The sequence below is a fragment of the Castanea sativa genome, chromosome 2 (genome assembly GCF_040712315.1).
Source record: "Castanea sativa cultivar Marrone di Chiusa Pesio chromosome 2, ASM4071231v1".
Taxonomy (NCBI): domain Eukaryota; kingdom Viridiplantae; phylum Streptophyta; class Magnoliopsida; order Fagales; family Fagaceae; genus Castanea; species Castanea sativa.
The window spans coordinates 21,417,478-21,443,097 of record NC_134014.1 but is presented as its reverse complement, the minus strand read 5'-3'; the positions used below and the strand labels follow the sequence as shown (position 1 = coordinate 21,443,097).

Here is a 25,620-nt window from a genome sequence, read left to right as displayed (position 1 = left end):
AGAATGCATAATTGTTTCTATCCTCGACAAACTTGCAAGAATCTCACAAGTTGCTATGTAAAAAGCGTCCTTTGTTATCATCCAATTGTATCTCACGAGAGCAAAATGCTCTTCACAACAACAATGACCAAAGCTCAAGTACTTCCACTGAATTACACAGCAATCCTAAAAATACAATGAAATGAGAGAATTACAAAGAAATTTTGCATGGAATTAAGCCAACAAAAACATAAATTTAACAACACTAGTGTAAGCAAAATTTGAAATAAGCGCAACCTACTAAAATCACAAACCAAACTCATTTAATCGCACCAAAATAATCTAGTTGCATTCTAATGCACATGCATTCCCCATTTGTGCAAAGAAGAGGAGGCCAAAATAAAATTTCCTCTGAATATCTGAAAGCCAGATAAAGCATATATTGCATTTATATACTATTTTATCTGTAGCGTTTTATTCTTAGATAATGAATATGTCGAATAAAGTAAAGAAAGATGCCATAGGATTTAATTACAATCACAAACCATTCTTAAGTACTTGATCTATGATTAAATAACTAATCTGAAGAAGCAAACAACAAAGTTAAAAAGACTTCCCATCAAAGTAGAAACATGAAAATGAACCATTATACATTGCCTTAGCATTAATATGAAGAATTGATGTCTCCTTCGGGAACAAAATCAAGTTTCTGATGAAAACTTTGATATGGATTGTTGAGTACAGCAACATTGCCAGGACGTGAGAATACAGCCTACATTGTAGATAGTAACCAAATATCAATGAGTTCTATGACCAAGTATGTGCTATAGAGTATGATTTCAAGAGAGATGTGTGGCAAATTCATGAGTGAATGATATAGCATTTTACTTCAATGGGTGATGTGTGGTCTCTTGAGTAATATATATAATTACCAATAGTAAAGTGTCAATACAATTTTTGCAATGGTTAATAACTCAAATTCTTAAATAAAACTGTGACTAATGTAGATGTGTGGTACTTTTGAGTTTTGTTTTGATTGATAAACTCTTCAATCTAGTTTCTATAATTGAGCTAATAACAAGAAAATTTTCATCTTAAAGAATCATAGGAAATTTCATAAAATTTCCTTAAATTGGAGTTCATTTAGAGTTACATTGTGACAAATACAAATAATTTGTTCCACATTTTGTGTTTCATTTTATACTCTATGACTCATAACCTACCATATATTATTTTTACTTTCCTCATAAAATAATCGAAGTTTAAAATGGCCACAAAAAAAAGAACAAACAAACAAACAAACAAACACTTGGCATACCATAAGTGGTGAAAGATAAAGTAAAATACAAAAAAAAAAAAAAAAAAGGGACAGAAGATTTGTGTTCCATTGTGACCTATTATTATGTTCAAGTTTCTCCATTATCTTAGTTTATTATAGATATACCATCATATAATTAAAATTATAATAAAAATCAATTATATATATTTCATAACAAATTAACATTAGAAATCAACCTAATATAAGAAAGTTAAATGTAAATTTGAATGTTTAAAAGTAAATTGAAAAAAAAATAATTGTAGAACTATTAAAAGTATGACAATATCTAAAAAGGTTTTCTATGAATCTTGATGAGTTTTAAAAAAATATATAGCATTTAATCAAAAAGTAATTTATGTTTTCAAATTAATGTTTATATGTGATTTTATTTACATGAAATTAAGCTCAAATGGAATTGGTTTAATGGGAGAAGAAATTTTTTTGTCCTTTTGAGTGAGGAGTGGAGGGGGGGGAATGAAAATGGTGGTGAGAGGAGTGAGGGAGGAAAGGAAGAGGTGGTGGTAGCAGTATATGCAAGTGGGAGTTGGAGATAGTGGTATTGTTGGCAATGTAAAAGATGAGATAGGAAGGTAGTGGTGGGTGAATGTGATGGGGATGAGGATAGGTGGCGAGAAGTGATGGTAGAGAGGAATAGGAGGAGGGAGGTATTAGGAAATAAGGTGAAATTGATAAATATATATATATATATATATATATATATATATATATAATTAAAAAAACAAAAAACAAATAAAAAATTGAAGCAGTCATAGAGGCATGAATTAATCTATAATGGGAAGGAGGTCACATTGATGGGACGGTGCTTGCGATGTGGAGGAGAGGGAGAGAGAGAGAGATGAGACGGTGGCACGTGCTTAGTCTAGAAAATGGTTTAGGCGTAAAACATGAAGCATTTTTTTTTGGTTGAATAACATGAAGCATTTTTTACAATCTTAATATAACTTCTTGTTGATCATGAAATTTTATTCTATTAACCGCTTTAATCTGTATCAAATATTAAAAAAATATATGACATATATTTTCTCAATTAATAATTTGGTAATGTGTAATCAACACGAAAAGAAATTAACAACGGTCTTAATGACAGTTTACATGAATCTTAGCAATATTTTTTATGAGTCAATATGTTCTTTTGTATCATAATAATACTTTAGGCAAGAAACATACCTGATAAACTCCAAGTGTACGTGACTTAAAACCAGCTGCACAATAATCAAAGTAATATTCCCATGTTCGTATAAACTTTTCATCAAATCCGAGAGCAAGGATTTTGCTGAACACAAACATTAAAGACCCGACATCAAAATAAAAAAACCTTGTAGTCAGCTTGATATCATGATTAGTTTGACAATGTAGAATAATCATAAAATTTCCATATAATAGTTTTAATTACACATTCCTATAGCAATCTTATTCTTTCCCATCTCCTCTTTTCTACTATAAAGTAACAAAAACTTGTGTATGTCCTTAGTCTTCATCAACCTATAACGAAAATAAATTTTGAAATATATGTTACCAAATCTTGGTTATTTTTTGTCTAACATTCGTAGCAAGTTTCAAGGATATACGATATATCTTCAATCGACCATTTTGTAGTTTCAAATTAATTTGCCTTGGCATTTGTTTACTTTGCAGAAACTAAATGAGAATGCTCTTGGATGGGTCTGTTTCTTTACCATCAAATTAAGAGAAATGCTTCTACAATAATTTTACAATACGTTCACAACAAAACATACATTACCACCTATAATTTGTTGTGAAAACATTATAGACATAGTACTGCTTTATAATAAATTCTAACCATTTTTCCAGTGGAGGGCTTGTGCAACACCATGATAACAACAATGGGTGTTGTTGAAAATAGTAAGACCCAAATCTCTTATAATTCTTAGTCCAAATTGATAATATTAGGATATATTTGTTTTACAAATAAAGTAATACTAATTTTACTACTAGTACAAGTGTTAATCTAGTTAGTTTATGGTTTGTATATATTTTTTGATGATTTTGTTAGGTTCATGGTTATAGGTTGGCAAACCGTGAACAAAAGTTGGTTTGGAATGAGTTTTTGAATACTATTTGATGTACAAAACTTATATTAGAACAAGCGAACTAAAGTGTCTAGAGCCTCGACACTTGGTTCAAAACTTAGTTCATTGATTTAGAATCACAGGTTTAGAATCCAAGCACATCGAGTAGTCCAATCTCTAGTATTTCGGAACCTAATTATAGTATAAAAGATAATATAGGATGACCAAATAGATTTTTGAAGAGCTGTGTATTGTGTGCCTAGGGTTTTTGTAACCGTGTTTTCTTGTACCATGAACTGAAGAGGAATATTTCCAAATTAATGATTAAGGTGAAGTTGATACACGCATTCCATATATAGAGTTGCTACTGTGAAGAATCTTCAAGAGCAATCTTAAAGTTACAAACAAGGTGTTCGTGTGAACAGAGTCTATGGTAGAAGAATCTAAAAATTGGAAGTTACTTGTGATCATGTTAGCAAGTATTATTACTTAGTGTAAAAATTTCATTCTATTTAGTGAATATGTTTCCTTGAGGGTTGGTAGTAAGCCCCCAAAGAATTTTTCCCTTCTAGGGCTTTCTCTTCATATCCATATTGCTTGTGTTTTTTTATTTTTCACTGTGATTATATCTGCATTATTGGTGTGTGCTATGATTAACCATGACCTCATCTTGCGATTAAGCATAATTGGTTATATCAATCAAACTTGGCATAAAATTGCATAAGTAACATGTATCAATTAGGGTCTACATTCCCAACAAATTTTATTATAATACAGAGAATGCAAGTCAAGAGTATTTGTGATTCAATGATATTATCTTTCTTTCATGGAGAACTTATATTGGGGTCTAGACAGTGTCTTTGATGATTAATAATTTACGTACTTTTTCGCAAATATTTGACATGGGTGCAACTTTAAAAATTCTCTTTAGAGTCTGTATAATAACAAAAGAATGTAGATATATTATCCTCTAAAAGTAAACAAGGCTTGTTCAAGTGAACAAGCCTTGTGCAGAAAGTATCTCCGATTCATCCTTTATAGAGTGAGACTCTCACAAGAGGTTGGTAAGCTCTTTTGGGGCCCACATGTTTGTGGGAGGCCCACTCAATGGCGTAGGAGATAATTTTTAATTACTAAAACAAGTGATAATTATCTTGTGGGGACAGAGTTATGGACCTCACTTCCATGATGATGTATGTAGCTACGTATATGTAGCTGCTCCATAAAATTAATACCACCTCCCAAACAAGCTAGCATTTAGCCATCTTCAACTAGTACATCAAATTAAGCACAATTCATGCATTCAGCATAATGTATCCATTGGGTCGTTTGATTTACAATTACAGACTTTTTTTTTTAATACATGTTTGATTTACAAAATCTAGACAAGAATTCTATTATTTGCTTTTTGGATAATTAAAAAGAATTCTTTTAATTTCTAAGATATGGGATCATAATGTTTGGTTAGCTAACTATGCAGCACATTCTAAACTGTGATAATTTATGTGTTTTCGCAAGTCTGACCACAACCTGATGAAGAAATTATTCTAGGGTCAGGAGAAGCGTTTCGTTAAGACGAGAATAAATTATTTTTCTTTTTTTTGTCTTTTTATTTCTTGACAATAAATATAATTATGATTATTTTTCTTACCTCTGGTTGGCCATAAAATTTCTTCTCCAATATCTAAGTGTTTGGTAGTAATGAATCCCTATATTCTCCACGTGTTCCACGCTGCACTTACAAAACTTTGAATTAATTTTCTAGAGAAACAAATAGGTAAACCAAACAATAATTTAATACCTGAGTCTGGATGCATTAGCCATGGCTGATGTTACCCTGCTTAATGAAGGTATGCATGCACCGGGAAATATATATTCCTTTATAAAATCCGAACTTCGCCTATACTGGTTGTAACGTTCGTCTGGCATTGACGAGAACTAAGAAGAGACAATCACAAACGAGCTTTAATGATTAGCGGTATATTTAAATGGGCAATTACCCTCACATACTCACTAGTGTACATTGTTAGTACATATCTCTCGTTTTACATTTTAAAATGTGAATATCAATAATAAAAGTTGTATACATCACACGAGAACTTATGAACGTGTGTAAGGAGTATATAATGAGTGTGAAACAATATTTACCGCATGCATTTAAATTAAACCCATACAAAAATTATAAAGACCAAGACGATATAATAAAACTAGGAAAGAGATATGTAAGACACCATTTGTTTAATTACCTGCAGAACAAAAAGCCCGTCTTCTGCTAATAATGATTCACAGCAACCAAAAAACTCATCCATATATTCATGGCCAACATGTTCTATCATCTCACTGAAAAATGCCATTAAAGATCATGTTATATTTGGAATCATTAGGGTCTAATTAAATATTTGTTGGCAAAGGAACACACCAAGATATAATTCTGTCATATTTGCAGGTATCGGGCAATTGGCGGTAATCACAAAGAAGAAACGTGATGCGGTCCTGCAAGCGAACTTAATTTTGAAGTGACTATAGAAAAAGAATAATTTCATAAGATGCGTAATATTCAACCAGAAGTTTTTGTGCCGGAAGAAGAACCAACTGGTGATCATATATTCATATGCAAATTGAAAAGGGTCCTGATTCTTTGCTCTATATGTACTTCTATATATGTGACCCTAATAAAACAATTGTTGTGATTCTCTTCCTTCTCCTCAAGTTTCTATGAATTTAACTATTTACGATTGTATATAGTCACTTCATAAGTACTTGAAATGTGTAAAGTAAGGACTAAAATTCAAGCCTCCCGAGGAAATTTCACACATATAAACCCTTCGATTAAATTATAATAGAATTTTTATCTTGTAATAAATATATAAATAAACAAAAACTCCAATGAATAAACGATGAATCATTTTAAATGCTGTGATACTATCTTTACCTTTACATCTAAAATAGATCAACTTTAAAGCGATGCAACGATATCAGAAACAATAAATTTTACCTTCCAATATATTCCACTCATATTGATATTAACGGCATATTCTTTTATGGTAAATGTCATTCCTCAAATTAGTACCTGAAGGCCAGCATCTTTCACTTTCTTTTCCGCAAGTTTCAGTTGCTCTTTAGATAAAGTGATGCCAGTATATTTGCATCCAGTTTGATTGACAACTTCAATAGCAAAGCTTCCCCAGCCACTCCCAATTTCAAGAACTTCATGCTTCTCATCAATTCTTGCCTAGGTTAATTGAAAAAAAAAAAGAAAGAAAAAAAAACGGGATTAGTTTAGAGCAAGAAAAGCTTTAAAATTTGACATAATCAAACAGAGAAGTCTCACCTTTTCAATCAAAGAAGATATTTTTCTTAGCTGCGCAACCTTCAAGTCCTCATCTTCCTTCTAAGAAAAATTTCCATAATGGTGAAGGTAAGATAAAGCTAAATCTTTAAAAGGAAGAAGTTGATGCATTTTTTAACAATAAATTATCAAAAGGTTTTGATCCTGACCTTAAATAAGCCGGTAGAGTACGTCATTGTTTCGTCCAAGAACAGAGCAAAAAGTTCATTACTCTAGAAACAAAACAAAACGAACTATAAGCTTATGCTTAATATCACTTCTGTCACTAATCAGGTTTGAATATACTCGATGAGTCATTGTTTGTGCAGAGTGAGAGTGCCAAAATAAATAGAGAATGTTGTGGCAAATTGCTTTACAGAAATCAGAATTTTCTCTAGCTTTTCTTATATTTGTGAGTGAGACTTATTTTGCTGGATTGGGATTTGGGTTCTTGAAAGAGCATCTCTACGCCATCTTTTGTATATCCATATTTGTTATTGTAATTTTCTCCCTCTCGTCGCTTGTGGATGTAGGATAAAGGTCGAATCAATTACATTCTTGGTAAGTCCTCAACAAAACTTTTGGCAAAGTTCTCTGCAAAACCTTTTACAATTAAGACTTTGGTTTTTAACGCCAAATTTAAAGTAAAGAAATTCGATAGAACGAACAATTTGAACATGTGGCAATGTGAAGTTATGTACGTCTTTGATCAAATAAGAGTTGGATGTCAAGACATATTTAACTCCTGTGGATCATGACATACCATAACTTCGCATTGTCACTTGCCGCAGTTGTTCATTAATCAAAGTTTAAATCATCACCACGACCACCTACACGGACTGATCAGGTACCATTATACAGATTGAAAACATTATCCCACAATTGATCCAATTAAGTCCTAATTGCTTATGGAAGAATCCTAAATTCCTAATGGCTTGTTTGGAAGTTTAGAGAGGGATGAGAGTAGAGAGGAATGATTATCTTCCACCTTGTTTGGATGTTTTTAAAATTAGTAAGGAAAAAGGGAGTAATTAGCCCTTTCTCTTGTTTGGATGTTTTTAAAATTAGGATGGAAAGAAGAGAAAATAATTTAAATAGAAAAATTTACCCTTATTTGAAAATAGACTTGCAACATTGGTCTATGATTAATTTGTTAGATTAAATAATTATGATTATAGCATGCAATATTTTTTTTAATTTTTTTTCTAATATGAATTAAATAATTAACATTGGTCATGATTAAATATTTTTTCTGCTTTTTTATTATACTAAAAAAAACCAAATAATAATTAAAATAAGAAAAAAAATGCTTTTTTTTGTTTGTTTACTGAAAAAATCAACAAAACATTAAATTTTGAGTGTTTCTCTCATTTTTTATTATTATTTTTAATATTTCTTTTATTTTGCTTAGTACAGAATTTTAATTTTTTCTTTTCCCATTTCTACTACTACACCTCGATTTCTCAATCCTCTCTCTCTCTCTCTCTCTCTCTCTCTCTCTCTCTCTCCTTCCATTTTCCTGGAAAATCGTTTTTCTTTTTTTCCATAGAAAATTTTAAAACCACGTATTTCCATTTTCTCACTAATCAAACATGTTTTTGGTTCGCTCAATCCTCACTCTCCAGCTAAGACGCTCAATCCTCCTACTACATTCTTCTTCTTCGTCTTCGGCTTCGTATTCTACTTCTTCCACTACTGCGATCCAAGCCGAGAGAGCGAAAATCAAAGGTCCGGGGAACGATTGGACACTAGACGAGATCAAATCCGTCTACGACTCTTCGTTTCTCGATCTCCTTTTCCACGGAGTGAGTTTCAATTCTCTCTTCGAATTTTTGTTTCTCTTGCTTTACATTTGATATGCGTTGTTTCTGGTTCGTTCTATGAAGTATGTGTATCAAATCTCTGTTTGGTCGTTCGAAAAATGAACTTTCTAGTGTAAATACTAATTTTTTGCCTTCTTTAGAACCTTTTGAAAATAACAGAAAATGAAATAACGTGAATTTATTTTATATAATGGGTTTGTAAGTTTGTTAATTTAAAAATAGTAAATTGGAGAATTCATTTGGTCAATAATTTATCTACTATACTCTACCTCCAAATCTCTCTAATTTGGAGGAATTAAAAATGAGGGGTTTGAGGTAGTTGAAATCCCTCAAAACCCCTCCCCCTCCTTTCTTAAAAAACTTCCAAACAAAGTAATTGAACTACTCTCCCTCCCTTTACTCTACATTCTCTCTTTTTTTAAACTTCCAAACAGGCCATAAAGTTTGAAATGAGAGTTATTAGTCCTTAAAGTTTAAAAAATAGACATTATCAGGCTTTCATTCATTTATATATATATATATATATATATATATATATATATATATATATATATATATATATATATATATATATATATTTTTTTTTTTTACAATTTGGTTAACAAAATAATTATGTGACTCTTGTATGGTGATGAGGTAGCATTTTTAACATTGAAAAAAACCCATGTCAGTATTGCTTGCTCATGACCCAACAAAGGCCCTAACCCAAACTTGTTAAAAGTGAGTCTTTGCCAATTCACCCGATTGTGCCCCAACCCATCCCTCCCAGCTCCTTCCTCCCAAGGAGAGCGTCGATCTTTTCTCTCCCGGGCTTCTTCTCTCGCCTGAATTAGTTTTCTCTTTTAAGCCATAGAAAATGATAAGAACAAAGACGTTGTACAGTTTTAAATGTTTTGTATTTTTAAATCTATAATTCAGTTGGTGCACTGAAGCTTAAGAATTGTCTTGATTTGTCATTAGTTCAGCTCAGACATTCATTTTGGTGGCAAAATATGTGGTTGCCTTTTGTTTTTCTCATTTAATTTTTTTGCTATTACGTTTTCTTTATTGGATAGTGGGGCACTAGTCCTAATTAGATTAATGTACAATCAATTAATTTTTTTAGGTCCCTCTCAACCATGTTTGGAATTTGGGATTTTATATATCACTTGGATAAGTAGAAGTCCTGACTCCTGCGTTAATGTAGACAAAAAAACTATGAGACATAGATGGTTCTAGCTATGGTGAAGAGCAGTAACGGAATAGGTTAGGGTTCAGTTAGTTGAATTGAGGAAGATCCGTTTCTAACAGGTTTGGGTTTGGATCTTTGTTTGGTCCGGGTAATACTAATTATATGGATTTTTTATTTGTTGGGAAATTGTCTAAAATTCCAATTTTGACTTGGAAAGTCAATTAGGTTTCCTAGTTGAAGAAGAAAAAATTAATTTGGGCTTCCTTGTTATAGAAGGAAATACTATTCCTTAGTGTGAAAGGAAGTCTATTCTTTGCTAAAGAGGTAATGTGTTCCTAGTTCAATAGGAAATAGACTCCTTATTAAAGAAGTAATATATTCCTAGTCCAAGAGAGAATATCAAAAGAGTCTTATAAATAGACAATGTTGTAAAGAATTTGATGGTTTTGGCTTTGGTCCAATGGTCTTCTCTATGGGGAGTGGGAAATTAGAGTGTGAAACTAAGAGAGAGAAAAGAGATTGTCGCTTGGGAGGAACGCAAGAGGAAGGAGAGAGTAAAGTATTGCCACATTTGAGAAGATAGGCAAGGAGAAGAGAGCAAAAAGTTGCCGCCTTCAAGAATATAGCCAAGGAGGAGAGCAAAGTATTGCTGCCTTTGAAAAAGATAATTAGTGTCTGTGTGTGTGTGTGTGTGTGTGTGAGAGAGAGAGAGAGAGAGAGAGAGAGAGAGAGAGAGAGAGAGAGTAAAGAAAAACAAAAGAGATTTTTTTTAGCTGTGAGCCATACACAAGAATTATTGTAATTGATTTAATAATAGTGAAATTATTTGGAGTTTGCCTCATGGTTTTTTCCCTTCAAGAGAAAGGGTTTTCCATGTAAATTGTGTGTTTTTGTGTGTGATTGTTATTTTGGATTGCTAATATTTTTTATAATATTATTTGGGACCCAACAAGTGGTATCAGAGCTAAAATTAGAGTAGAAGTGATGGCCGGAGAAGAGGGTAAGGCTTCAGGAATTGAGAAGTTTGATGAAACAGACTTTAGATATTAGAGAATGCAGATTGAAGATGATCTCTATGGGAAGAAACTGCATTTGCCTCTATTAAGGAAGAAACCTGATACTATGAAGGATGAAGAGTGAAACATTCTTGATAGACAGGTATTGGGAGTTATTTGATTGACTTTATTAAGACAAGTTGCATACAATGATGTGAAAGAAAAGACCAACAATGGTATTAGAGCTTGGTTGATTTAGTGGATGACTCTTTGTGTGGATTAAGATGGAAGAGAAGGGATTGCTTTGATTAAGGTGGAGCTATTCCAAAAGAAAAAGAGGACTACTTGATTAAGGTAGGAACTATCCCAAGAGGAAAGAAGATAGTTGAGAATAATTGATGGAATTTGAGTCAAGGTGGAGATTGTTGGGAAATTGCTTCAAATTCCAATTGTGACTTGGAAAGTCAATTAGATTTCCTAGTTGAAGAATGAAAAATTAATTTGGGTTTCCTTGTTATAGTAAGAAAGACTATTCCTTGGTGTGAAAGGAAGTCTATTCCTTGTTAAAAAGGTAATGTGTTCCTAGTACAAGAGGAAATAAACTCCTTATTAAAGAAGTAATGTATTCCTAGTCCAAGAGGGAATATCAAAAGAGTCTTATAAATAGACGATGCTATAAAGAATTTGATGGTTTTGGCTTTGGTTCAATGTTCCTTCTTTTGGGGAGAGGGAAATTAGAGCATGAAACCAAGAGAGAGAAAAAATATTTTCGCTTGGGAGGATCACAATAGGAAGGAGAGAGTAAAGTATTGCCACCTTCGAGAAAATAGGCAAGGAGAAGAGAGCAAAGGGTTGCCGCCTTCAAGAAGATAGTCAAGGAGGAGAGAGCAAAGTGTTGCTGGTTTTGAAAGAGATAATTAGAGTGTGTGTGTGTGTGAGCAAAGAAAAACAAGAAAGACTTTTTTTAGCCGTAAGGCATACACATGAATTATTGTAATTGATTTGATAATAGTGAAATTATTCGGAGTTTATCCCATAATTTTTTTTCCCTTCAAGAGATAAGGTTTTCCACGTAAATTGTGTGTTCTTGTGTGTGATTGTTATTTTAGATTGCTAATATTTTTTATAATATTATTTGGGACCCACCATTATTTTGTTGAAAAAATTGTCATGCCATTTAAAAAAACCGCACATCATTCATTCATTAACCACATAAGTAATGAACTAACTATGGTTAATGTTTATTTGAAACTTTAAAGACCAAAAGTGCTTATTAAGTTAATTTTATAGACTAATGATGTATTTTGCCTTATTTTTTAAACCACAATCCTGATTCCTAACTCTGTCTAACATTGCGCTGACGTATTTTTTTGGAATCTTTCCTCATTCCCAATTGCTTTCTCTAAGAATTTTAAAAATAGTTCATACTTTCATGGGTCAAATCGTCTATGTAACATTGTGAACATGCTTTACATGACAATATACACACGTGTACAATTCGCATGTTTTCAATTTGTTTCAATAAAAAAAAAAATTGGTGTTTACGTAAACTTTGCTATAGATTCCATCTAGACTTATCCAAAGACCTCAAATAAAAAGAAAGAATTAAAAGGCCATAGTCATATACCAGCTCATAATGACGAGCGATGTTCCTGTGAGCTTGTGTGAGACTATTATGCCTTAAAAAATGCTTGAAAAAGCGCGTCAAAGATCCTAGAGTAGCTGTGAATATCAATGGTGTCCACCAGCCCCTATAACCATAATAATGATAACAAAATGAACAACTTAGGAAATAATTAATCATAATATTTTTATCCAAGTTTCCAACAACTTAGGAAATAATTAATCATAATATTTTTATCCAAGTTTCCAGCAAAATCTGGCAGTAGCAAATTAGCAATTTATACCTTGTCTTATTCAATTTCGAGATAGAGGAATATGAATCTCTGCTGGTAATAAGAATCTGCAAAATCTTAGGAAGTAAATACCAGAAAAATACTTTGTACGTATAGGGACAAACTAGCTCTGTTTGGAATTAATTCAGACTAAAATCAATCTTACCAGAAAAAGGTTTAGAAGACCTTCGTTGTTATCGTTGAAAGAAATATCCCCATCAATATATGCATCTGCAAGGCCTAAATCAGCATTTGTCATAACCTGTTTAAAACAAGATGGTGAGAAAAATTTTGCTGTATAATATAATCAGATTTTGAATTTTAAATACCAATATAATGCGCTGCCTGTAATTTAATTTTGAAAAATTTTCCTGCCAATTTCAACAACAATATGTTGCATGCATGAGACCCGTATAAAAATAATTCCAACATAGATAGATTAAGGGTACATACCTTCCAATAAAACTGCGGATTATTAACTTTAAGAACTATTTTCAGACGACACTTTCTCTTGTCTCCTTCAAAGGTCAATGTTGTACCCCCTTCCTCCAATAAACTGCAACACCACAAGGCATGGTATATCAATCTTCTTGATACAGGAATTTTGATGGATCTTCCTGACTGGACAGGATGGACCTCTTGGTCGAACTAATCACATGTAAAAGAAGAAGATCTCAGGCCATCCAAGGACCGGGTTGATCTTCTTCTGTAATTGCCTTTGTTGCAATAGAAGAGGCTATTCAGAAAGAAGAGGAAGAAGAAAAAAAAAAAAAGTGCCGTTTTCCTTTGGTAGCAGTTGGTGGTGAGTGTCAAATATTAATAACCATCTGGATCGAATCCTTCACACAAAAATTTCATAAAATCCTATTGAGAAACGTTCAGGAAAAGGAATTCCAATACATATTCTAATGGTCCTATTAATTGAAGCTGGGATCCAACAAAAATGGCTATGGTATCCTTTGTACAAACGATAATATCCATTTTAATTCATTCTAGGGAGAACTCAAACTAAAGCCCCATGGTCAATTACAAAATACCCTCACTAATATTATGAACACAACTTTTTCACCATTTTAAAAGTGGTTGATTGTAATTTGTAAGTGGTGGACACAATAACACTCAAAAACCCATCCTTTTTTCTCCACTACTCACAATTAACCACTTTAACAATTATAATTTTTTTTATTAATACAACACTGCGTTCGTAGACTGTAGTATTATAGGAATCCTTACGTAATCAACTCACATAACCTTAACAAAAATGAAAAGGCTAAAGAATCCAGAGAAATTAACCTTTAACACCGGATCGGGGGGTGAACAAAAAACAGACCCAGAATAATATTTAAAACCTCCAAATTAAACAGCTCTTGCATGATGATAAATCTTCAGTGTCCTCTCGTCAAGTACCAGTATGATCATAGACTACATACTATAACTGAATTTCAGAGAGTGCATATATAGAATGTGTATTATATATATATACACACACACACATTATATATATATATATATATATATACACACACACATACTGGCAGGATATCTAAGTTAGATGTAAACTAAACTCACATTAAACATCCAGCAGAGATAAAACGTCCAAGGAACCTGGTGACAAAAAGGCGCGCCCCTGCTTCTATGAGAGATGGTTCCATGCGTTTTGGCTTGCTTAGAAGAGCACTCTGTGCAGCAGCCATGCCTGCCTACCAACAAGTATATCCAGTAAGATACCTTCCGTTCAAACCAGTGGCGTAGCTATTAAAGGACCGAGGGGGCTTGGGCCCCCCCCAAAATTTTTTAAAAATTAAAAAGTAATTTTTTTTTTGAAATAATTAAAACTTTTTAAAATAACCTTTTCATTTTCTCCATACTTGATAATAAACATTGTCTACCCTTAAAAAAATATTTGTGACCACCTTAAGTTATTTTTATGCCCAATGAAATTAAACTTTGGTCCATAATTTGGTCTACTTAATAATATATTAGGGTCTTTCAAGCAAAAAGAAAAGGGCAAAAAAAATTTGCACATTACTATTTTACTTTTCATAAAAAAAAAAAATACATAGCCCCCCAAAATAAATTCCTAGCTCTGCCACTGCTTCAAACCAATGATTTTCTTTAAAGAAATTTATAGAACTCAGAAAAAGGCAAACAAAAGGTAATATACTTGATACAATTTTTCTCCAAGGGAAATTAGCATTGATCAAGAGTAATGATGATTTTCTTTAAAGAAATTTATAGAACTTAGAAAAGGGTAGGGCTATCCACGAGTCGGTCCGGGTTGGGTTTGTGCCCAACCCAAAACCGACCCGCTGGAGTAATCAGGTTGGGCGGGTCGATTGAAGTCATACATCTAAGAAGATGGGGAGAAAACAGTGAAAAAAACGCAAATCCAGTAAAGAAACCTAGATTCTAACGAAGTTTTCCAGATTCCGATGATATTTCCCTTAAATCTGGTAAGATTTCGCAAGATCTAGCGAAAATCTCACCGGATTTGATGAGATTTCGCCAGATCCGGTCAAAATCTCACCGGATCTAAAGAAAATATCACTAGAATCTAGGTTTCTTTGCCAGATTTCGAAAAACTATTGCTGGATTCTAGAAAACTATCGTCGGAATCTGGAAATTTTAGCCAGAATATGGAAATCTCTCGATCGGTTCGGGTTTTTTGGGTTTTAGGGAAGGAAAACCGAAACTGACTCGCCGGAATCGGTTTCTGGTGGTGAAGACCCGCTGCCAACCCGCCCAAGCAGTTAGGTCAGCTGGATTCAGGTCGGATCCGGTCGGTTCTTCGAGTAGGTCTGGTTACTGAATCAATCTAGACAGCCCTAGAAAAGGGCAAACAAAAGGTCATAGACTTGATACAATCTTTCTCCGAGGGAAATTAGCAGTGATCAAGAGTAATGATTATTGCATACAATATGTACATACACTAACTAAAATCTTATTTTCAAAACTCAATTTCATCATTTCAGTTCTCTCTCATTTTCTCTATCTCATCTCTGCCCTCTCTCTCTCTCTCTCTCTTAATACTCATAGTCTAACTTGTGTTGTGAGTCTTGTGACTTAGACTTATTTTTTGACAATATAAATTGCTTAGCTTTTGTCTTTCTATGTAAGTGTATGTAAATATAAAATATGTAATTGTGTTGAAATTGTTGACTGGCTCTTGCCTCTTGGGGGTGGGTGGGGCCGTGGCATTGAATTGGGGTAGTGGTGTGTGGTCCCTTAAAAGTAAGTGAAACTAACAAGACATTATAAAAGACAAAAAAAAAAAAAAAAAAAAACTATGTTAAGCAATGGTTTGAGCCGGTTGGATGATGCAGTGTATATTGGGTATTTTTAGTCTTTACATTGTGCAAAGCAAATTAAACTATGGGATGCGTGCTAAACTGCTAGTGGTTAGTAAAAGAAAAAAAAAAACTGAATAACAATAATTAATAATTATATTAATGGACTACGTAATCGAATAAGAGATCAGTGGATGAATGATTGCTTAGTTGTGTACATTGAAAGAGATGTAGTTTGCAGCATTGATAATGAGACTATCATGCAACCATTTCAAAATATGAAAATTCGTAAAAAAAAATTGTAAAACTTTATGTATTTATGTATTTTTTGTTGTTGTTGTTGTTATCAATATATGAATTTCTCTTTTTTTAAAAATGTGTAATTTATGTTTCTTAAGGATTACCTTGAAAAATATTCCTAGAACTACCACTAATATCTAATGACTTAATGCTTCATCTTTCTTTCTTTAATGAAGGTTACCAGTTAAAGTAATAGCGTTTTTTTTTTTTGGTTTAAGTTGCGTGTTGTGACTAATCCATCCCACGTGTTGTGCATTATATATATATATATATATATATATATATTTTATGTATTGTGCTTATCTCTTAGTGTTAGTTGAGATTTAACAAGATTAGTTTATTTGTAGTGTTGTGTTGTGTGCATAATGCTGCAATGATTTGTACTTTGTAAATTATGGAACATATATTGATCATTTATATTTAATTTGTAGATGTCAATGAGCTTATAGTTGAATTGACACTTCATTATGTACAAAGTAAATTAGCTACATGTTTTAATTATCCCTAAAAAAAGATTTATAAATTATGGGAAAGTCAAGTATAATGGTTATCGTTAGTGAATAAGAGAAGAAGAAAAAGCTAGGTAGTATCGTTATGTCTGGCAGAGGAGGGGAGGGGAGAAAAAAATTACTTCGATTTCAAATTGACAGCTAGATCCAACTCCACGGAATGACCCATAAAGTTGTTCCTTTTTTAAATAAGAAAAGTAGAAAGAAATTATCCTCCTCCTTTTTGTTTATTTGATTTGGTTCTGATTTTTGGAAATTTGCTAGTAAAAAAATAAATACACTCTACCAAACACAATAATAATTTATATAAATCCCCAAATCCACAAACACAAACTTGTACAAGTTTTTTCAATAAAAACTCCATGAATGGTGCTGATTCTCTTTATCATTTGCATCCACAACCCCCTGAGTGTCGAGCTCACCCAACTACGTCGCTTTGAGTTGGCAACATCAAAGTTGAGCTCGCCCCATATCATTTCTCAATTTTGGCCTGAAGTCTGAAATAAGTCTGAAATAAGTCTGAAATGTTTTTGTGAATTTGGGGATTTAAGTGGGTTATTATTGTGTGTGATAATGTGCATTCACTTCCTCAACCAATAGCTTTGTGTGAAGTTAATGGCATGCTCTCCATTGTTTCGGTTTTCTATTCCACCAATCGGCACCTATTTAGGTAAGGAAAATGTTTTTATGCAACCTAGGACATAGACATTTTTATACAACTTACTATGAAGCAGTTAAAAAATTCATCCACATGTACGTAAAGTCACATGATATTTTTAATGAGTTATGTGACTTAGTTAAATAATACATATGAATGATTTTTTTTAACCTCCACGTAATGAGTTGCATTAAAATTCCTGCAATTTAGATTGCATTGCAACAGGCAACAACACTCTTCATGCCTATTAGAGAAATATGTTTCAAATATTGTATATAATTCGATATTGTCATTTAATAACCCAGTACAAATTAAGGGTCATATGTACATATATGGATTTAGATCTTCTAGAGTTCTTGGGGTACTCTACCAAGTAAAGTTATTTAAATCCTCACATCTCATTTAAAATTAATGGTTTAAAATGTTGCCACATCATCAATCCACTAACTTACTCTTTTAAAAACACACAAAAAGGGGGGGGGGGGGGGGGGTTAAGCCCAGGAATGCCATGAGCCTTAACGTTAGAAACAAACAAATCTAACTTTTTTTATTTTTTTTTGGATGGAACAAATCTCAAATATGAAATTTTCATCAACCCGCAAATTACTCTTGCCATATTTCCCATCTGAATCCCAAAAAAAAAAAAAACTCCCGGTATCAGCTCTCTCTCTCTCTCTCTCTCTCTCTCTCTCTCTCTCTCTCTCTCTCTCTCTCTCTCTCTCTCTCTCTACTAGTTTCTTCCTTTCTTCTTTTTTTTTTTTTTTTTTGGTTTTCATTTCTTTTCTTTATTTCCAACGTTTGCTTGATATTAGATTTTTGTTGTTTTGCAATTTCACAATTGCGTCAATTTTTAATAATTGTTCAAGAAAAGTTTTTTTAGGGTTACCTTTGCCTGCAAGGTGTTTGATAAGCATCAAGCATAGGTATGAAATAAAGAAACGGAAAAAACAAAAAGAAGAAGAAGAAGAAGAAAGGAAGAAACTAGTAGTCAATGGTCATTTGCGATTGAAAATATTGAAAATTTCAAGGATGTAGGAGAGTTGTAAAATAAAGTCCAGTTTTCCTCTTGAACTATTTTGCCCAAGAGTGTTTTTTGGATTTAGATGGGAAAAATGGCGGGAGTAATTTGCGTGTTGATGAATTTTTCGAGTTTGAGATTTTTTCCATCCAAAAAAAAAAAAAAGTTAGATCCATTTGTTTCTAACGTTAGGGATCATGGCAATCCTAAGCTTATCCCCATTTTTGTGTTTTTAAAAGAGTAAGTGGATTGATGATGTGGCAGCATCTTAAACCATGAATTTTAAATAAGAGGTGAGGATTTAAAGAAATCTACTTGATAGAGTATCCTAGAAACTTTAAAAGATCTAAATCCGTACATATATGGTGAAGTTCAGTAACTTACCATATAATGCATGATCTACTAAAATATGATATTCTTCTTCTTTTTTTACCTAAATTATGATACGTAATCATTTGGCTTTGATATTAGATTAATATTTAGTTAATTTAAGTAAAGTTTTCTACATATTTTTAAAAAATAAATCCGAAAATTTGTACATAAATGGACTCTCTGAAAGAACACATAAAATTTTAATAATAAAAAATACAGCCTTACTTGTCCAAATTCAATTGATTTATTAATGGATTCTCAAAAAAAAAAAAAAATTCTTAATAAATTTTCTGGAATGAAACGTGCAAGTTTTCTACAAATTGCTACACCAAATACAACCTTTCTTGTCCAAATTCAATTGTTTTATTAATGTATTCTCAAAAAAAAAATTGTTTTATTATTTATTAATGGACTTTCTGGAACGACACGTGCAAGTTTTCTACAAATTGCTACACCAAATATAGACTTAGGGTCTGTTTGGTTTGCTCCTAATTTTCTTTCTTCTTTTTTTGAGAAACTAGACTCGAAGGTCTGCTAGATTAAAAGAAAAAGGACATTACAAAACATCACGAACTACAATAGGAGCTATATCGTCAGGTGCGGATTCCATCCAAATCTAAAGCTCGTTACCAGATTTGGACTTTCTGGCAAGGAAATGGGCGACTATATTTCCTAATCGTTTTACATGAGTGAAATTACAAAAACGAAAGCCACTAGCAAGCCTAAGGGAGTCATTAATGACCATACCAAACTCAGGGTGGTTAAACCTCCATCCTGCAGTGCTTTAGTTACAACCTCAGCATCGCCCTCAAGGGTAGCCTCAATGACACTTAGTTCCATGGCGAACAAGACTGCTCTCCTACATGCCAGAGCTTCCACCGTAGCTATTGAGGAGGGAAGAGGAATTCTTTTAGCTAGAGCTCCAATCACGCTGCCTACCGAGTCTCGAATGACCACGCCCAAACCAGCAACCCCTATTTCTTTGAAGATTGCCCCATCAAAATTTACTTTGTACCGTGGGGAGATTGGAGGGATCCACCTGACCCTTCGGGCTGGTCTAGGGGGTTGATGGTGCCGTATGAGATATTGGGCTGCTGCAAAGTTGCAGAGAAAGCCTAGGGCCCTAGCCCGAATGTCCCTTAAGCTAGACCAACAGCCCCCCACTCGGTCTGAGTTTCTTTTTTCCCAAATCATCCAAAATGGCACCGCCATGAGGTTCGAATCCGTGCTCCCTATACAATTGAAAATCATATCCAACAAGTTCGCAAAGGTTGAAAACTTATACTTAAGGAGTTTTTTTGTCATCTCATCAGCTTCCCAAATTGTATAAAGAACAGGGCAGCTCCACAGTGCATGAACTGTGTCTTCACAGTCAGAAAAATAGCCCGAGCAAGCCACCAATTGGACCACTTTCCTCCTCCAAAGGTTGTATAACATAGGAATTGCCTCGTTCGCTGCCTTCCACATCAGGTGTTTTATCTTGTGAGGTACCTTTAAAGACCAAATACCATTCCACATATGCCTACATTTGCCAGGATCAGAACAGTTAGGGAGAGACAAACACTTTGACAAAGATAACAATCTATATGCACTACGAGTGGTATAAACCCCTTGGTTAGAGGGAAACCAAACCTGCATGTCCGAGGTATTATGAGTGCTCAAGGGAATACCAATAATGATCCTAGCTTCATGAGCTAAGAATTCACATTGAATCAAGTCCGTGCTCCACGTGTGGGAGCCTACATCAATCAAGGCACTAACCTTAGAATCTGAACTAACGCTAGAGGCCGGTGAGACAATACAACTGCTGTGGGAGCTTGGTAACCATTTATCACCTCTAATCTTGATGGATAAACCATCCCCGACACGCCAAGCCAAATCCAACTCAACTACCCGTGTGGCTTGAGTTATGCTCTTCCATGCATAAGACCCTTTACTTGAACTATTAGCCTCCATAATTAAGCAATTCGGAAAAAAATTAGTCTTAAAGACCCTGTGAAACAGGGTATCCTCATTGTTCTTTAGCCTCCACACTTGCTTAGCAAGAAGCGAGTCGTTGAAACTGCTAAGCTTTCCAAATCCCATCCCCCTTTCGCTTTTTCGAAGGCATAATTTCTCCCAACTGGCCCAATGGATACGCTTCTGCTCACCACGATAACCCCACCAAAATTTCCTAATCAAGCCTTCAATTTCATTGATAAGCCCTTTCGGAAGTTTGAAACATGACATGGTATAGGTGGGGATCACCTAGACCACCGCCTTGATCAAGATTTCTCTCCCCACTTGAGATAGTAACTTTTCTTTCCATCCCTTTAATTTTTTCCAAATCCTCTCCTTAATCATACTGAAAGACTTCTTTTTTGCTCGGCCAACCAAAGAAGGGAGGCCAAGGTACTGTTCATACTTTTGGATAGTTGGGACAGCCAAGAGAGTTTTGATTTCTTCTTGAGTTTGGGCAGTACTATTAGGGCTGAAAAACAGATTGGTCTTACCCCGGTTGATATTTTGGCCCGAAGCATTTTCATAAATCTGAAGAATTGATTGGATTTTCTAGCAACCTGAAGCGGAGGCTCTATAGAAATACGAGGGCCAACCGGGCAAAGGGACACACCTCTCAGGTTGCCCTCCTCTTCGACTTTCTTAAGGAGCCCGTGCAACCCTTCTGTGATGAGCAGGAATAGAGATGGTGATAGTGGGTCACCTTGGCGAAGGCCACGTTGTGGAGAAATGAGTCCGTGAGGTTGCCCATTTAGAAGGATAAAGTAGGTGACCGATCTTATGCACATGGAGATTAGTGAAATTCATCTAGTGCTGAAGCCCATTTTTGCCATGATTTTTTCCAAAAAATCCCATTCTACAGTTTCATATGCTTTGCTTATATCAAGCTTTAAAGCCATCAACCCCATCTTCCCCATTCGCTTAGCCTTTAGGTAATGGAGAATCTCGTGAGTGACCAAAATGTTATCTGTTATTAGGCGACTTGGCAAGAAAGCACTCTAGGTTTCTGAAATCAACTGAGGAAGAAAATTTTTCAAACGATTAGCAAGCAACTTTGCAATAAGTTTATATAACACATTAGTCAAACTAATTGGCCTGAAATCTGTTACCCTCCTCAGACTTTTAATCTTAGGAATCAAAGTAAGGAAAGTGTGGTTGAGCTCATGAGGGAGTATACCTGAGTTAAGAACCCCAAGGACGGAATCAGAGACATCCACTCCGATTTTTTACCAATATTTTTTGTAGAACAGGGGAGGAAACCCATCAGGGCCATAGGCTATATTTACTTTCATTTGAGCAAGAGCCTCATGCACTTCAGAAGCTACAAAGGGGTGGAGCAATTTCTCATTCATTTCCTGTGTAACCCGAATCTCCACATTATCAAGGACTTCATCAAACTTCGTGGGACTTGAAAAGGAGAATAATGAGGAGTAGAAGCCATTAAGCAAGTCCCCGATCCTATCCTTATCTTCCACCCATAGGCCGAGGTCATCTTCGAGGCGTAAGATAAAGTTTCTTTTGTTTCTTTTAGTAGCATGGCAATGGAAGTATTTTGAGTTCTAGTCACCATATTGGAGCTAGTCCGTTTTTGCTCTCTGACTCCACATACACTCTTCTAAGTCCAGCAGCTTGTTAATTTCTTCCTTGAGAATTTTGACTTGACCAACACCCTGTCCTAAAACAGCTACAATCTCCGCCTTAGCCAATAATTTTCTTTTGCGAACGAGAGCAAGTCTAATGTTACCAAACACATTCTTGTTCCAAGATTTCAAATGGGATTGACAATTATTTACCTTTTGCAGAACATTCATCATAGGGTCGCCTTCAAGACTCACATCCCACGTAGCATGAACCACCCTTTCACAAGTCTCATCCTTTATCCACATCTCTTCAAAACGGAAAGATCTTTGAGGACAATAGAACCTACTGTGCACATCATCAGAGCAAAGCCAAATAGGCTTGTGATATGAGGAGAATCTGGCCAAGTGATGAAGGCGAAGAGATGGGAATTTGAGCATCCACTCCGCCGAAGCAATGGCTCTATCCAACCTAACCCACACCAGTGGACCATCAAACCTATAATTGCACCAAGTAAATGGCAAACCAGTGAACCCAATGTCCTTAAAACCACAGAAGTCAAGACAATCTCTAAACACTTGCATCTGCTTATCAGACCTTAAAGCTCCCCCCGACTTCTCTTCCAATCTTGTGATTTCATTAAAATCACCAATACATACCCACGACAAATCATATTGTGTGCTGAGATTGTCACGCCCTAAACCCAAAGGGGTCCAAAGCATGAGAAAAACATCCCAAAGGTACCTGTAGATTTTTCCTTTTTGGAAAACCAAACTATAGGAGATCTTTATTTTCCTTTCATTTTCGCAGGATAAGAATATATAACCATAAATCTCCACATTACAAGTCAGAGTTCTATAACACATTTATGAACAATAACTAAAAATCATGTTCCTCCACATAATACATGAATATATATTACAAAATTCTTGGATTACACAAAGTCACAATCTTATCAAGAACAAGGAATCTTAATATCGAGTCTAGGCCTACCACGCCTAACACTAACAAACCTCAAGTGACCAACCTTCAATAGAATTAATTAATGTCTTGGTGAACATAGCAAATTCAAGTCACCAACCATTTACAGCAAAAGTCTCCAAATTTAACATAGCACTTCAATCATCACCAACGAAGTAAGCTTCATATCCAATATATAGCTAATTACTCTGAAAAACTGTTAGAGGGTGGGATGAGTTAAAGCCCAGTAAGTAGCATAATTAATGGGGGTGAGGGAAATGCAAGTTTCATCTTCAATAATGATGATATGACAAGAATGATTAAATAATGAAACATAAAGTTTCTCAAAGTAAATACCTTGAAACTATATACCATAATCTATGAGCACTAACAATATAATTTTCAAAGCCATAAAATCTAACATAAGGTAAATTATCACAAATATACCACACTACCACATAAACCAGTTAGGGGATCCACCCATTCACAACTGGCATGATATTGTCCTCTCTGGTTTGCAGACTCTTGGCCCCACGGACAGCAGCCTCACCCATACCCTCAAGGTTTTTCTCTCTCCCTATGGGCAGCAGAGAGAGCGCATCAAATAGAACCTCTCTTGCATGTGGTCTCTTGGCCCCATGGACAACAGCCTCACCCACACACAATCAAGGAACTTCTTCCCCCCATGGGCAGTAGGGAAGAACGCGTCATTCAAAGTGAAAGGGCATTGACCTGGATTTGATTTCGTTGTCACAAAGACTACAAAAGCCAAATCGGGTGATCACCGGGAAATCACACATGGTATGGTGTTAAAACCACATAAAGCTCATAGGTTACATTACTTCCAAATACATAGTTTATATCTACGTAATTTCATGAAAACCTTAAATAATCTAACTTCCACAAGATTTGTAAGGTTTTCAACTTCATTCTTGTCAAAAAGAATTTTATATCAATTTCCCAATAACAAGACAAGATAAGCATCTTCATATTTTCTAATAAACCATAAAATCCATAATTTCCTTATCAAGATTAAATAAAAGATGCTCATATTTTCCATGTCAACAATTCATGCATTTCCCCAAATGCAATACCAACTATGATGCATTTTCATATTTATAATCATATATATATATTAAGGTTACGACATGATAGCTTTTAGGAAAAATATAGTTTCCATAGGTAGTTTCCGAAAGCGTGTCTAACCCAAAATAACATTTATGCAACATAGTTATTTTTCAAAAAAAAAAAAAAAAACCATTAAAAAGCTACTTACCTCGCAACCACAAAAGCCTAATTCTCCAAGCTCCGAGGAGATTAATTAGAACCTAAACAATACCAAGTAAACCTATCACAATAAGCATAGAGCTTGAAATTGTATCTAGCTGTAATTTATGAATTGCCAAATAAGCACTTAATTAGGCAAGCCTAGTATCTAACCTCATCAATAATAATATATTCCACTTCCAAAGTTTCTCGACAAATTAATTTACAAGGCATAGACTCCCATTATACTCATGAATCATTCAAGGTATTGTCTCTAACATTAAAACCTCAACATTTTATAAGTGCTTCCCACAATATTTACACCACATCAACAAGAGACCCATGATACCAAAATCATAATATCCTCCAAAACAAACAATTTAAATCTAACTAGTTCCAAATAATCAATAAAATTTATATTCACCATTTATTTCACATTAAAAAGCCAAAACCCCCAAATTTTCACCACTTAGATCACCACCATTGGTACAAACCATAAACCCACTCATTAAATAATTCCACCAATACAAAACTCATACATATAAACACATAAATATCACTTTCAATGCTCATAAATCACATGGGTATCATTATTAAAGCTTAGATAAAAATAACCTCAAGCAAAAGTGTAAAACCCACCAAAGAGATTAGAAACTTTTACCTCAAATAAAGGGATGAAGATGCTTAGAGGTTCCTAAGAATTTTTCGGTGACATTGCTGGAAAAATGATGGTAGAGATGGTGGTATGGAGGTACCGGTGGGAGAGGATAAGCAAGTGATAGAGAGGAGTGTATGAGAGAAAAGAAAAGAAAGAAAAGAAAACATGAAGAGGGATGGCTTGCCAAAGAGTGTAGAGATATTTGTGAGATGAGTGGTGGGGGTTAAATGGGGTAAGTGGGCACATGTGGTCCAAATAAAGTCTGACCACTACCTTCTTCTTCTTCTTTTTTTGTGATTGGGACGTTACAGAGATGGTGAAGCAAGGACCAAGAGTCTTCCCGGTTGGCTGACTCTAGAGCTCCATAGAACCCCGTAAACCGCCAGGCGTCATTAACTCTTGGGTTTACCATTGCGTCAATGTGGTGGGGGGAAAAGGTATGAATATGAAGCTCAA

The 25,620-nt window shown here is 34.3% G+C and overlaps 2 protein-coding genes across 2 annotated transcripts in view; both read right to left on the bottom strand.

Moving 5' to 3' along the window:
- LOC142623758 (uncharacterized) overlaps positions 1 to 24,564 on the bottom strand; it is a 56,716-nt gene extending 32,152 nt beyond the window's left edge. Inside the window, exon 1 of the mRNA XM_075797212.1 lies at positions 24,517 to 24,564. The gene's annotated coding sequence lies outside the window, so the exon portion shown is untranslated. The remainder of the gene's footprint in view (positions 1 to 24,516) is intronic.
- On the bottom strand, positions 396 to 25,239 carry LOC142623757 (uncharacterized). Its single transcript, XM_075797211.1, has 16 exons — positions 25,168 to 25,239; positions 24,517 to 24,568; positions 14,130 to 14,260; positions 13,014 to 13,116; positions 12,727 to 12,822; positions 12,573 to 12,628; positions 12,293 to 12,416; positions 6,847 to 6,909; positions 6,680 to 6,739; positions 6,419 to 6,580; positions 5,768 to 5,841; positions 5,595 to 5,688; positions 5,150 to 5,286; positions 5,000 to 5,080; positions 2,486 to 2,591; positions 396 to 751 (listed from the first exon to the last, which is right to left on the bottom strand). The coding sequence occupies exons 3-16, from the start codon at positions 14,252 to 14,254 to the stop codon at positions 644 to 646; spliced, it is 1,389 nt and encodes a 462-aa protein (XP_075653326.1). The 5' UTR covers positions 14,255 to 14,260; positions 24,517 to 24,568; positions 25,168 to 25,239; the 3' UTR covers positions 396 to 643.
- Positions 25,240 to 25,620: the final 381 nt, after the last annotated feature.